The sequence below is a fragment of the Colias eurytheme genome, chromosome 1 (genome assembly GCF_061535395.1).
Source record: "Colias eurytheme isolate Ceu_HAF_F1 chromosome 1, ilColEury1 Martin Lab GWU primary, whole genome shotgun sequence".
Lineage (NCBI taxonomy): Eukaryota > Metazoa > Arthropoda > Insecta > Lepidoptera > Pieridae > Colias > Colias eurytheme.
The window spans coordinates 14,846,646-14,862,376 of NC_142980.1; the positions used below are offsets into that span (position 1 = coordinate 14,846,646).

General features: G+C 30.7%; 1 protein-coding gene across 1 annotated transcript in view; it reads left to right on the forward strand.

Annotated features, from left to right (window-relative positions):
* Eip78C (Ecdysone-induced protein 78C) overlaps positions 1-15,731 on the forward strand; it is a 43,614-nt gene that overhangs the window by 18,605 nt on the left and 9,278 nt on the right. The window contains exon 2 of the mRNA XM_090105931.1: positions 10,130-10,242. Coding sequence (XP_089962057.1) covers positions 10,130-10,242 — 113 coding nt within the window. The remainder of the gene's footprint in view (positions 1-10,129; positions 10,243-15,731) is intronic.

Below are 15,731 nucleotides of genomic sequence, written 5' to 3' on the forward strand. Positions count from 1 at the left end.
ATTTCCTAGTACTTATCAATGTGGAAACTTTGTTGCACTGTTCACTTGTCTAGATTAATTATTATTAATTTAACTAAGGGCCGATTTTTCAATGCTTGGATAAAACTTATCCGTCCAATAAAGTATTACACGATAATATTAAAATGTCACGTAAACTGTCAAATACGGGCAATTAGAATACGTTTTTAAAATGGTAGTTTTATAAATTATTCGACGAATAAGTTTTATCCAAGCATTGAAAAATCGGCCCTAAGTACTTTATTCTGAATGCTATAAAATACGGTTTAGGGCCGATTTTTCAATGCCCAGATAAACAGCTAGATAGACTTTATTCTTCAGTTAACAAAATATTCAATTTTTCAATAGACGAATAGGACTTATCTATCGAATAACTACGTTATTTGAGGAATAAATCTATTTGCCGCTCCAACGGCCAGATAGCGCGCTATTCGACTGTTAGGCGTTTGAGTTGACAACTGACGCGTCAAATTTGAGATATTTTCGTATGTCATAACATAGAGCGTAGAATTATTAACAATTAAACCTCTTTCTATATAATTATAATCAATTAAAATCATATTGAAATTGATGTTTTTGATAGTACTGATGACCATGCCATTGAAAATTTGCCGAACGCTGCCTTTAAGTATGTCGTTTCCATCGTAAAATATATAAATTGGAACACAAATTTAACCAAACTCTTTACTCGAATCAAAAGAACAATCAACAATCATAGAAGACAAGTGCACTCCTGACGTGAGTCATAATGACGGTTGTTGACAAATTGCAAGATTTGACTCTATCCCGCTCTAACCTGACTAATTTAATATGTTTGTTTCGCCACTCCGAGAGCAGTGCTGCCAATATGGAAATATTTGGTCAGATAGTTATTCATCAAATAAATCACGATTGAAAAATAGGCGAGCCGTAATGAGTTAGATAAATAATTGAATAAATCTATTCGAGGGGTACTTATTAGACTGTTTATCTCGCGATTGAAAAATCGGCCCTTAAACAAATGTAATTGGAATTTAGAGAAATAATAAAATCATTCAGTTTGACATTATCATTAGGCTTGTTGGCCATTATTAATTCCGACTTTCCGAGTTATACATATAATAAAACGTAACTATTAATTCTAAAACTATGTAGGTAGGTATTGTATTTTCACGAAAAACTAATTTTGATGATTGACTTTTATTTTCTTTCATAAATAATGACTATGTAAGATTATGAAAGGCGTCGAACCATGACCTTATCTATTACAATGCTCCTCTTCCTTTCCTTCCATGAGTCACATTCACCACACACCTCATGCGTGGAAGACACGCATCGTATACCATTTTATTATTTACATACTAAGATTCATCTTCAAACACATAAACACACATTTTACTTTGTAGTAGAGTACCTATCTCTATACTACTACTTTTAATATAATTTATTGAACTTGTTATGCCTACGCCCTACATATTTAAAGACATTATGCGGGTACACACAATTTAATAATTGTACAGTTAAAAAATTAACACTTTTCATACTCCCAGTGGAACTTGGAAGACATAGTTACCAACATAATTTCTATATATAGGTATGGCTAATTGACCGGCTCCATTATCTTAAACTTTTCTTAGCGGAGAGTTCCTAAGTTCAGAGCTTTAAAAGACTTATAAAGTTTTGTAAGAAACGGCTCAGAATACAAAGGTTTATTTTCAGTAATGAATATTTAACATACTTACTTCATATTTTTACACAGGATAGGAAAACAGACCTTGATCTCTGCTGTGTGAAAAAATCTGTTTATTTGTATTTTGTACCTAACTATGTTATTTTGATGCGCATAACAATTCGTCATATCTGTGCATGTACTTCATCAATGTCAAAGTTATTTTCCAATGTTCCCTTCAAATGCGAATTCAAAAATGGTATCCCAAAATTTGGCAGTGCCGTTGAAATAAATACGCAAAAATGATGCGTCGAAAGACAGAGGCTTATATTTTCCATTAGCAACAACTAATGGATATTTATTATTCAAAAAATTGTTAATAATACAAACGTATCTAATGGAAAATTGGAAATATAATACAACCTTTTATCCAGATTCTGGATGTTAAAAAATCACAATAAACCAAACGTGCTTACACCTATAAGTAATTATCAATTATTATATTATATCTGTAGTCTAAACAAACAGAAAATCAGATCTAAAAAGTAAACAAAATACAATCTGGAAAAACATGACATAAAATAAACCTTGAGATAATAAACACAAATAATAAAATACAAATACTTATCTATTTATTAATTGTGTTTTAACTGCGTAAATATTCACATCTCTTTTCTAAATAAATATTCCATACCGAAACAATTTTTGCAATATCGCTATACAGACAACGTCACAGATAGCGTCTATCTACTTTTATTTCCAAACTAGCTTTCCGCCTGCGGCTTCGCCCGCGTTTTAAAAAAAAAACCCGCATAGTTCCCGTTCCCGTGGGATTTCCGGGATAAAACCTAGCCTATGTCACTCAGAAATGATGTAGCTTTCCAACAGTGAAAGAATTTTTCAAATCTGCCAAGTAGTTTCGGAGCCTATTCGATTCATACAAAAAAAACAAACAAACAAAAAATCAAACCTTTCCTCTTTATAATATTTGTATAGATGAACTATTGTTTCAAATAAATACGTTAAAAAGGGTATTCTGTAATAGGATTATAAAGTTAGTACGACTTAGTATAAGATTAATAAATAATAACTGTTGAAATAACGTAATATTCCAAGCTATTACGATTTAAGTATCACTCAGATCACCTCTTTTTACTATTTTTATGGTCATTCAATATTAAGGCCATGCTCTACTTGAAAACTCGGCCTGTTAGACCTGAGTTCAAACGTTCCACGCTAAGTATGTCAATAAAAATATACTTAGTAGACGAGGGGAGTAAAAAAATATCTAACTAGATTAATTTTATAATGAAGACATCAAAACGACACACATGATAATTATTAGAAATACATTTTATAGCAGCACGGTTACAATTGTCTTTTATTCCTAAAACACATCAATCAATCATACTACGGTCTCGAAATTTGAAAACAAATCGCACTTCATTGCGTTTGGGAAGGGGAACATGGATCGGGTCAGTTAAGCCAATTCGGGACAGCTAAGTCCTTTGACGTCATGTTGTATTGATAGCTAACCCATTTGATTGAGCCATTCTAGTCGCAGCAATAATCCTCTATTTGATTCTTTAAACATAGTGCAGTTTTAATGTACATGCGAAAATAGACCTCATGTCTATTTAAATAGGACCTATATTAATAGATTTGAGTGCGGTTTGTCTGTCGAAAGTTTAATTGTCAGTTAAGATGGTTTAAACTACATTTGCCGGGAATAATTCCATTAGTTTCTCGTTGGAGGAAGTGCCAGGTTTTCAGCAAATTAGCTTGAACACTGATATAAATTTGGAGATTCTATTGAAGTATAAAGGAAACGACGTAATTTAATTACTTTTAAAAAATCTCACCTTAGAACTTATACATCAGACGAATTTTATAAAAGAACTTATGTAGGTACTTACACATCAGACTCAGCTTTCTAATAATAATAAATCTCTCTGTAAATAATAGTCTACGAAAAATTACTTTTTATAGCATTTTCATAGCATATTATAACGTTATAATAAATAGGATATTTAAAACTATAGTACTTAGGTATACTTACGTAATTCGTGATATAAATTGATTGTAATCATTGCAAATAACCATATCTGGACCCCTTGTATTAAGTTTGACGAGACATCTACAAAAATTAAAAATCGTGATATATATGTGACTCTGTGGAGTGTGGGTTGATGTGATTTATTTAATTTTACAAGGCTTAGGGTGAACCAAGGGAGCTTTTATTTTAGTTAGAATCGCCACTATCTATATAATATTAATTCCTAAATTTATTTGCTATTTTAATTTATATGTTCATGTTTGTGGAATTATTTTTTAAGACATATCTGAATATGTCTTAAAAAATAATTCCTTATCTGAATTAGTAAGTTGCCTAATGGAAACTGATATTGTATTCTGTTTTCATGTATTCAATGTTCTTATGCTTAAATTTAGGTACATACGCATTTAAAATTGAATGCCTTGTGTATTGCGAAATGGAATCTGGAAGTAAGTCTAGTATACCTCAATTAAAGGTTTTGGTGCAGATGACTATTTTATATAATATATATATTATAAATAAAGTAAATGTTTAAATAAATAAATAAATCGTTTATTTGCAAGTAAACATGGTATACATAGGTTTTAAAATACATTATTACAGCATGTTTAGCCGTCATTCAACAGCATGCAAATAAATACATTAGATATTGATTAGATATACATTTTACATGTCACATCTTTCTTAGTTTTATTTTATTAACATTAATTCATTTGTTATTAATTCACATTATTATAGTTAAATTTGCAAAAGAACATTCGATTTCTATTATTTTATTTTGTTTTCTATGTTTCTCAGAAATATCAATTTCATATCACTGAATAACACCTTAATTAATTTACTATATTTAGAAATAGACATCATCAAGGAGCTTTTTCTTTATAAAAGTATCATTAAGGGGGATTTGTCTGTCTATTATCGATTGTACATAATGTAGCTTGTTAGTGAAAATGAAGTGTTATATTGAAAATCACGCGTGGGAAGTAGCCAATCAGCGCTCTGAGTGGTTTGATGCAATATTCTATGAATATAAAAGCCATTCTTGTATATAAATATATTCTATATTGTGTCTCGCTTTGCAAATACATTTCGTTACCATTTCAATGTCATTTTTAATAACTATTAGTCTTTGTCAGCCACAGCTATTATACACCTTTTTATATCATTTTATTTGATTGCTATACCATATTATTAGAAATAAGTGCGTTAATCTTAATAAATATGGAACAAAAGGTATTTAGAAACCTCTTTAATATAATAGACAAATACCTATCAAAAATACCTCAGGGCTCAGACACTTATATGCACTGGACTTCATTCCACCCCTGCAGGTGAAGTCTAACACCCCTCAAAATATTTTATTAATTCCAAAATACCTTGTGGCTATGCAGGTACGCACTATACCTTTTAAATTAAATTAAAATACTATCAATATCCCCCTGGATGTAGCTAAATTATAACAACAATTATTATCTACAAAAATGTAACTACCTACTTATATCTAAGCTAGGCCTTTGGGATTTTTCCAAATAGGTATATCTCGATATTCACTTCATAAGTTAATTCGCCGTCTGGCTTCCTTTTTATAATGCTTCGTCCCTTCTATTATTCATTGTTATGAACGAATTCTATGAAGACCCGTATCTATGTGTGATATAGGACATATATATTTCTTATCCATTTTCACGGATCGATTTGATCATGGATAAGCGGTGTTTCTATGCCAAATATGAGAAGGGACTCATAATATTCAGTAAAGAATGAATCCACGATCTCTTGGTTCGATCGTCGGATTGAAAGATTCAATCAATTAAAAACAACGTAACAATTACGTAATGTGAAAAAAATCCGCTGTCGCATGTCTAGAACCCCAATATAGAAACTAACATGTTTTCTAATCGGATTGACATTCAATACGCATCCCTTTAATATAAAAATATACGCACTTTGGATTATTGTTACAAAAAATATAATTTCTAACAATTGTATTGTAATCGAGAGTGGATGAAACAATAATCTTTATCCTATGACAATAAACTTATCTAATAAAATATAATTTATATACTTTGCATTGTTACCTCTTCATTGATCTGCGTTTCATAGTTAAGATTTAAACAGAAACACACCATTCATTAGTTTCGATAAATCATCTAAGGTATAATAGTCACGCTATTAATTTCAAAATAATATTTGAAGTTTCGGACAAGTAGGTAAGCAAATTTAAAGGAAAACTTGAATTAATAAATAATAAATAAATAAATATTTCAATTCATTGTTTACCTCAATATTCGCATAAACGTTACGCTATATTTACAATGTTAATAGCAAAGCTTCTGTTACTATCCTATGACGTAAAACATTTTTATCTATAAAACCGATACTGTACGTGGGCGGTTTGGTGGTTAATTAATATACCAATTAAATTTAATAAACGGTTCCCAAAATAAATGATGATTGAACGAGATACATGAGATATAAATAACATTTTCCATACATAAGAAAAACCTATTTAAAAGGTTCGTTAACATGAATACGACATTCGTACAAACACAAGCTATGAATTTATTTTTTAGGAGATTATAGAGTGTGAGTTCTTTCTTCTCGAATGAAATATTTTCGAAGTCAATATATTTCTAAAAGCTAGCAGCTTATAGGTATGAATAGGTACTATAAATAGTCACTGTCTGTTATAAGATTTCGTAAATTCGTAAAAAGCATTCAATCAATCATTAATTTGCTACAGGATAAAAAACTCGTCATAACTAAAGTATAATGATTGAATCCGTGACCTTAAAAGTACTCAAAGAAAATCTCATTTCATAATATGATATAAAAAGATTTTTATTATGTTACTGAATAGATGGTTCGGTATAATATGAGTACATATTATAAAATTAGTTGCGAAAAGCTTAACGCACATTTTTACGTAGGTATAGCTGGATCCCTGCGTATAAATGAGTTTTCATTCATTGCTAAAGTAATCTATTTTTATTTTTAGATTTAGATTTTTAGACTAAATAAATGTTAAATAAATTATATTGTATGTAAATCTGCGGTTAAACATAGGAAAACATAGAATAAGCTAGACTTGCAAAATGCAAGAAAATACAGTCTACAAGATGACTGTTTCTTTTGTCTGTATCTTTCTGATTATTAAACCTCAAATCATTAATATAAAATATAATATTTAACTAGGTATAGGTAATAGGAATAAAAAATATGGCAAATACCTACATATCGCTACTGTATCCTCATAGTTGTGAAAGAATATTCAAAACTGTACAAAAATCACAAACAACGCGCGACACATAAAATTTCACCAAAACTCAGCTGAAAAGGGATATATCAAACGCAGCCGTTCTTCACTCTTCGAAGCGTGGATTGTTTAGCTAATTGGAGCGTGGCAGCAAGGGAGGCTGCACCTAAACAATATCACAAACATGTAACTCGATAATTTGATATCACAACGAAGCTTTAAACTATATCCGTATATATAAAAATGAATCTTATACACATTTCCCTTGGTCGCAACATCACGCGAGAACAGCAGGACCGATTTCGATAATTATTATTTCAATCTGTTGTCAGGAGAAGGATCTTATGAAGAAAAACCTGAAGAATTTTTTGCCAACAATTAATAAAACGTGAAAACATACCGGCCGGCGGCCATATAAACTATACGGGTTTGACAATTTGCGCGAAGACAAGACAAAGTCTGTTGGGTCAACTAGTTTTATATAAATATTTAGTCCTATATTTTGCTGTACCTGAGCATTTTTCCATAAATCCGCAAGTTATCGAGTTACAGGCTACGCTGCAGGCAGCTTGGTAACTCAATAGTGAGATGGCGGGTTTTACAGTCTTTTTAGTTTCCACCGGCAACTCCGAGGCTGAGGTAAAAATGTAAATCAGATTTAAACGTTTATTTAATACAAAAATATGGTTTTATGTGAGCGCCGCGACCGTAACTATATGCCTCGCTGGAAAATAACGAGTACATAATATGTTCGCTGTGCATATTAGATACAACTATGAAGTTAGGTTTCAGTTCTATTAATAACCCATTCACATCTCACTCAGAAAGACTTTGAGAATAGATTTATTATTAGAACCCTGCGTTCGATCGAGAGTATTTCAGGCAAAAGACTGTCTCAATATTATCTCATTTTAATTTTACTGAATATCCCATTGAGCCCCGAGCGGCCCGATCGGTCCACGACACAATAGATTTTCTATTGTGTCTGTGATTCCGGGGCCTGAGTTAATATTGGAGTTTTAGTTGACATAGCCTAAATATTAAGAAATCAAGATTAAAAACTATAAAAATACTACACTACAAAAATAATCTTATTATAATGTCCACAATTATGATATTATGTGTAAAGTATCATTACATTATAATGTATTCTTATTCCAATATTATTATGTTAATCTGCGTGTGCATATTGGCATTGCATCTTATAAATAAATTAACCTAAGTTAACCCGCTGTAAGTTTCTCAAAATATACAAGTTCATCAACCTATAACGAAGAAACCTTTTATATTCTTACAAAATTACAACATAAATAGCGTAAATATATTTTGCCCATAACTAAGTCTTTACACCAAAAGTTTCTTACAATTCTTTACTTATAGTTGCTTTTACATTTGAGTTGCATCAAAGAGATTTAGATAAACGTGTTATATTCAAAGAACTACTTTCATAATCTATTGCCCCCCTTTATATCGCAAATTATCCTGATATTATATCCTTTAAACAAGAAAGCAGATCACTTAAAGACAACAATATTATTAAATTTCTTTATAAGCTTCTCATTCAACAATGTATTATAACCAGATAATGTAACCGTCATTCAAAGGAATGTCCAAAGCTCTCTCAAACAGTATAAATTGAAAATCTATTGAAATACTGTGAGTTTGCAGTGATAAAACTCCATTATTATAAACCCACCCAGCTAAACGCTTCTAACGTTTAAAATTATTCAAACATTAACACAAATAGGGTATAAATAATTAGAGCGATCTAAATAACAAAGTGGGACACAACAACACTTCAACAAGCTTGAATCAAAGAAACTGTGCTAACTCTATCGAACCGTTCCTCGTAAAGGCTTGGTACTAATCCCCCACTCTATCCATTTGAGATTGCATTGAAGCACTCAGATGCATTAATAAGCTGTACGTTTGGTTTGGTCGCACGTAAATATATCAACAACGTGGCGTTAGATGCAGCGTGGATGCAAATTATAGTCTGACCTCAGTCCGGATACTCGAGTCTCGTGTTTGACCAATAAGAATACATCATGACATAATTGTGTGTAAGTCTTACTTCGTATGATAGTACTCATATTTTAGCAATTTCTTTTATTATTAACAATTTATATCATTAATAATAATAATAGATTTTATTTTGAAATTAATAAGCTTATACGCAATAATATTATATATTATAGCTTTGACCATTCGATATTTTTACTTAGCTTTCAATAAAACATACATATTATATTAGTATTTTCGGCAGTCTAGCCTGGTGAACAAACAAAGGAAAGCTTAAAATTGCACTTAAACCATAACATTTCGTCAAAATCGATCCACAAACGCAAACGCAAAAGACCTACAAACATCTTCACAACTCTCTAAGAACACGTATTCGTGAACATTTAGGTCAATATCTCACAAAGAACAACACGAATCGTGTGAAACAACACTTAAATTCTTGTACGAAGCGACCCGTGTGTAACCAGCCTTAGATCCTTCTATATAGGTGAGAGGCACGCTAGAGCTAAACGGTACACTTCTTAATTTTCTCTCATCTCAAAGGAAGAGTTGTAAGGCGATACCTGCAAGTAGTGTAAATGAATGTTTAAAAGGCAAAGTAAGTATTCTTAGCAGGACTATGTACTGAAATTAAATCGACCCACTCGTCTATATGTTCCTGGAACTCTAATTTATACGTTCCAGAACTAATTATTCGTAGTCATGTGTGAGTCGGTGCTCATAATTGTGTTTTATTAGCTTAGGGACAACTTGACAAATGTGGGTGTATTGAAAGGAAGTGCCGATACCGAACTTGAAAAAAAAGCAGTTAAATGAGTTTGAGTCAGAATAATTGTAGTTATTAATCACAAAAATCGTCATCTACATAAATAAATAGATCTATATCAAATTCATGTTCTTAAAACTAACTATAAAACATTCTGTAATATTATAATTTTTAAGACAAACAAAAACACAGATATAATCTATATTTATCTATAAACTTAATACAAATACAACCCTAAGAACACGTTCTCCAAGTCAATAAACTGAAATACCATCCACATTAATTCGTATCTATCAAAAATCAATCATGAAATATTTTCAGTCACTGGCTCTCGGACTATAGATAATATGCAATCTGTTGCAGAGGCACAGGCGGATAGCGCAGGCGCAGGCGGGAAGGCTGCTGCCCCGTGCAAGGTGTGCGGGGACAAGGCTTCCGGCTACCACTACGGCGTCACTTCGTGCGAGGGCTGCAAGGTAAGTGCATCGCTACGAGCCAGACTACGAGCGGCTACGAGCTACGCGCTACGTACAAGTACGTCGCATTTTATTATATTGGAGGCACTTTTAAATTCGGTTTTTACTTTTTGATTTTAAATTTAAAGTTTCTTTAGCGATTTTTAAATTACGTTTTTGATTTATGGTGTTCATTTTAAAGCCTTTTCGCGATTTTAAATTTCGTTTAAACTCTGACACTTATTTTATTTTATTTCAATTTAAGTTAGTTTCGTCTAACATTTAGTTCTTTAAATGTTAATAAACTAGTTTTATTATAGTTTCGTATTGTTTTCCTTAACTTTGCAGTGCGCATTATAGAGATATTTCGCGACATTTAATATTTATGCATTTTTAAGCAATTTGTATTTTTTTTGTAACTGTGATAATTATTATACTTTAATGTTAACCGTTTTTAAATAATTTCTAATTATACTAACAAGTTTTAAAAATTTTAAGAATATAATTAGACGTGTCTTTAATCAATTTTAAATAAATATGTGTAATAATTTTGTTGAATGTTACAACTAAAATATTTAAAAGTTTTTTAACTACCGCGCTAAAATCAAGTTAAAAGTTAAAACTACAAATCTTCTTATATATAAAAATGAATCGCAAAATGTGTTGGTAAGCGCATAACTCGAGAACGGCTGAACCGATTTCGATAATTCTTTTTTTATTATATTCCTTGAAGTACGAGGATGGTTTTTATGTAGAGAAAACGTAAATAAGTACCACGGGCGAAGCCGGGGCGGACCGCTAGTGATAAATAAATGTGACTAAAATTTGTTTTGAAAAATGAAACTAAAATATTTTTAAAATAATGTGTAAAAAATTTGTGCTAAACCAAGTTTCGTAATAAATAAACCTGAGGTTGTTGAAGTTTTAAAACTAACGAATAACACCAATAGAAAATTGTACAACCAATAAAACTATACTTTTTAGTTTGAAAAGAATATATTTTTAAGTTGTTAAATACTTTACGTTAAATACTTCAATAAAATTGAAATAAAATATAAGACAAGAAAATAAATATAATTCGTCATAAATAAGTAACGTCTTGTTAAATAATAATATAACGAATCGATGAAATCGTGCTTAAAAATAGTTTGTCTTTAATATTTATAGTTTTAAAATAAATAAAAAGTTAAGTTTTTGTTTAATACTAAAACGAGATTTCCAAAAAAGGAAAATGGTGTTTTGAGAATTTTAATAAGAATAGGTTTTAACTACTGAAATTCATTCATTTTAAATAAAATCCAAGAATCGGTAGCATCCATTTTAATAAACTAAAAATTACTATACTCAATTATCTCTTTATCCTCAAATTTACATTCTAAATTACCATTACAAAATTATATTCAGGCTAATTGTACAAATCTCGTCTATTAGCCACACTCAGCCTAATTTAAATTAGAATTTGTTAATCGAATCACTGCTATTAGTATTCGATCAATAACAATATTGTCAATAAATAACTTTTATTCTAAGCTTTTATTATTAAACTTTATTAAAAACTCAAACTCAAACATTCATTTATTCAATTAGACTTCTTCTAGAAGCACTTTTGAAACATCATTAAATATTTTTAACATTTACCACCGATTCGGAAAGCAGTATCTACGGAGAAGAACTGGCAAGAAACTCCATAGTTGCTCTTTTTAATCATGTCAGTCAAAAAACTCTTATTGTACAGTGTACAATATAAAAAATATAAATTTTACATTTTACAGAATAAAAATATAATACTTCTTTCTTAATGCCTTATCTTATATATATAAAATTCTCGTGTCACAATGTTAGTCTGCATACTCCTCCGAAACGGGTGGACCGATTCTCATGAAATTTTCTGTGCATATCGGGTAAGTCTGAGAATCGGCCAACATCTATTTTTCATATGTACCACGGGCGAAGCCGGGGCGGACCGCTAGTATAGTATAAACTTTTTTGGAGATCACATTAAAACTGTTTTTTTTGTAATACAATAATCTAAAAGATAAGGATAGTTGTAAGTAATTAGAAAATATATATGTATTAAACACCTATGTTATAATGAGCTTCTTAAAATAATTGTTACTGATCAATCTTATAATTTCTCACAAATATCTACTTCACTGGAATAAATAAACGCCTGCAAAAGCCTAGAGAAAATGAGGAAAGGGAAAATTGCCAGTTAATTTAACTTTACCTATTTAATATACTTATTTATTTTTTAATTTTTGAGTAAACTTTAAAAGCGATAATTTTTTCGTCACTTAAAAAAATATTCTGATATGAATGCCACCGCAAAATAAATTGTTTTTCGCCTCTTTTACATACAATAATTGTGATCGTAAGACAAAAGATACAACAAAATGATTGAAACTTATAAATGAAGAAATTAAGTCGGCTTGTGAATTGAGTGTAACTTATAAGCTGCAATATTCATATTGGATTGGTTTCGCTATTAATGCAAGCGATGACGCAAACAATTCTTGTTAGTATTAAATATTTAATTACATATGCCGATGTTACGTGGTAGAAATATAAAAGAAATTGTATTATTTTCAAGGTAGTGGGAATACTTGCAAGGGTGTAGGACGTAAGTGCTTACTTTTTAAACAAGCTGCATTTTAAATAAACCTGAAACACTTAATATCAAATTATCTTTAACTGCTCTTTGGAATTCTGTAGAACTATTTAATTAACATTTATATTATGCAAATTACAGCGACTTTGAAATGTAAGAAAGTTTCTAGTTTTTTATTCTGCCGACGGCTATCAGTAAAAATACACTATTGATTTCAAATTAATTATTTCTACTCTATTATTGCGAGTTTATAATTTTACAATGTATAATATTCTGTAACGCGTATTTCCAAACTATACATAGCCAGAACGCAACCATAGGAAACTGCTCGTGTATACTTTGTAATGCTGTTTTTAAGTTTGTTATTACAATATATACACGAATTTTGCGTACTGATCGTGTATACTTTGTAAAGCGGATGCTTGCTTCTTCGTTCCAAACTATACACGATCAGTACGCAAAATATGTATAACTAAATATAGCTAACACCACTTACGCTTGAGCTAAATAATAAATATATAGGCAATCAAAGACTTGTACAGCTATATCTATCTACTTTTATTCTTCTTGATTGATTCAGTAAAATATGGAATAAAAATATTATTAGGTAAGCTTAGAAAAATAAATAGGTAACAGATATAAGGGTTACCTATGGGTTAGGTTAGGTTCGTGTTTTTTTTAACTACACAAAAATAGGAGCCCCGCGAAGCGGGGCTCCGTCGCCTCGCAACCGTCTTCTTCTGGACTTATTAGATTCTCACATTTTAGCACTATTGTCAATTGTAAGTCGTGCAGTATAGTCGGGAACGAAGACACAAGCATCCTCGATACAAAAAATATACGATCAGTACGCAACATTATATACACAATACACATGCATTTTAATAATAGATTTCAAAACAGCAATACAATAATATAAACGCGAGCAATGGAAAGACGCCGCGCTTACTCCGAAACATACACGATTAGTCCGCATGCGTACTGGCGCTGTATGTTTTGGAGCGCTATTCATACTTACTTCACTACAAAGTATACGCGAGTATTTGCAAGTATTTGCGTACTGCTGTTGTATAGATTGGAAGAACTTTGTAAAAAAGTTATTTCCAAACTATACGTGATTAGTTTCACACCGTTGCGTACTGGCCTTGTATAGTTTGGAAAGACGCTTCTGTAACACTTACTTTACTGTTTTTCTTTAAAATGATGTGATTTACCAATCAAGATATATCAACTCAAGAGAGATGCGTTAACCGTGCAAAATTTATATACATTATACGCTGTATATTGTTAAATAGTAAATTATTTAACAATGCACGTTTATTACCCTTTATATAAAGTCTGGCTATACAAGGGGAGTTCGTGGCTCTAACATTTTTTATGCACTGCCATAAACGTGTTTGCATTCGATACATTTTTCATTTAGGTTATACATGCCTCGTATAGGTTGAGGAAACCGCACGACCAGGCTGATGGCCTGTTAAACACTTTCCAATAAACACAATGTCGCTCCATTTTCAATTAACCGTTTTGTGGTATAAATACAGCATTGCCATTAATTTAAATAATAATTCGTCATGCGAAAGTTAATTTTAACAGATGTTAAATATAATACTGTGATAATTAATATGCATTTTCAGTTGACGTTTGTAATACGTCATTCGTTAATGGTATTCGATGATTTAATTAAGCATATCATTTTGCATGGTATGTGCCATAGTATGTGCATTGTACGATTTTAATATAGTTACAGTTGTTATGATTATTTTTAATATACTTAGGAAAAATCTTATAAAAATGTTTAATACTTCTTTGTAATATGAGTGTTGTATAATAATATGTTGTTTTATAATAAATTAATTGAGTTACCACATTACATTCTATAACCATATAAAAATACGATATCTTATATATAAAAATGAATCGCAAAATGTGTTGGTAAGCGCATAACTCGAGAACGGCTGAACCGATTTCGATAATTCTTTTTTTATTATATTCCTTGAAGTACGAGGATGGTTTTTATGTAGAGAAAACGTAAGTACCACGGGCGAAGCCGGGGCGGACCGCTAGTACATAATATAGTAGATACAGGGACAAAAAATAAAAACGTATAAATTCATTTCATTCCATTGAACATCAGATGTAAATAAAATTGACTAGACGAGACCTTACAGCGCAAAAGTTCTGTAAGTAGCCTTATAAGTCACAGGTACACCTCAATAGAAAGAAGAAAATATAATACAAACTCCTTGTGCCTTTATATTCCTAAGGAATGAAGAAATAAAATATCGCTCACAAGGAAAATGAAACTATTTTCAATTTCATTGAAAGCTAACTTTCACAAGATTTACACCTACTTCGATTTATATTATTCAAGTTATGAAAAGAGGAAAGGAAATTTTAATAGAAATATATAAATAAGTACCTACTTTAAGATTTATTTTGAATGGCCTTATATTTAACATAATTAAATATTAATTTATACGAAGCTGACTTCTCAGCTTTTTACGCTTCGTTAACACAGATTTCATTCATTATTCAATTTATTAAAATTAAATTAGACAAAAGAAATTTAAATTCAAAAAGCATTAGTGTTTAAAACAAATTGCAATATAATTAGATTGACAATCCCATAGATGCCCTAGGACATTCTTAAAGTGTAAAACCGATGTCCCCTGTCCACATTTCCCCCTGTAATACAATTTTAAGTCCAATTAAGAAGCGAATAGAACTGTCCAGGCTATTATCGGACTTTGAAATTGGACCTCATATTTTTTTACTTCTCAGAAAATCGATTATACGCCGTATTTCATTATTCGCTCTTCAGCTTAAATCTATTTAGATAACAATGTTAGACATACCAACAAATTAAACATATTTTATTAAATGCAACACTCATTGTAAA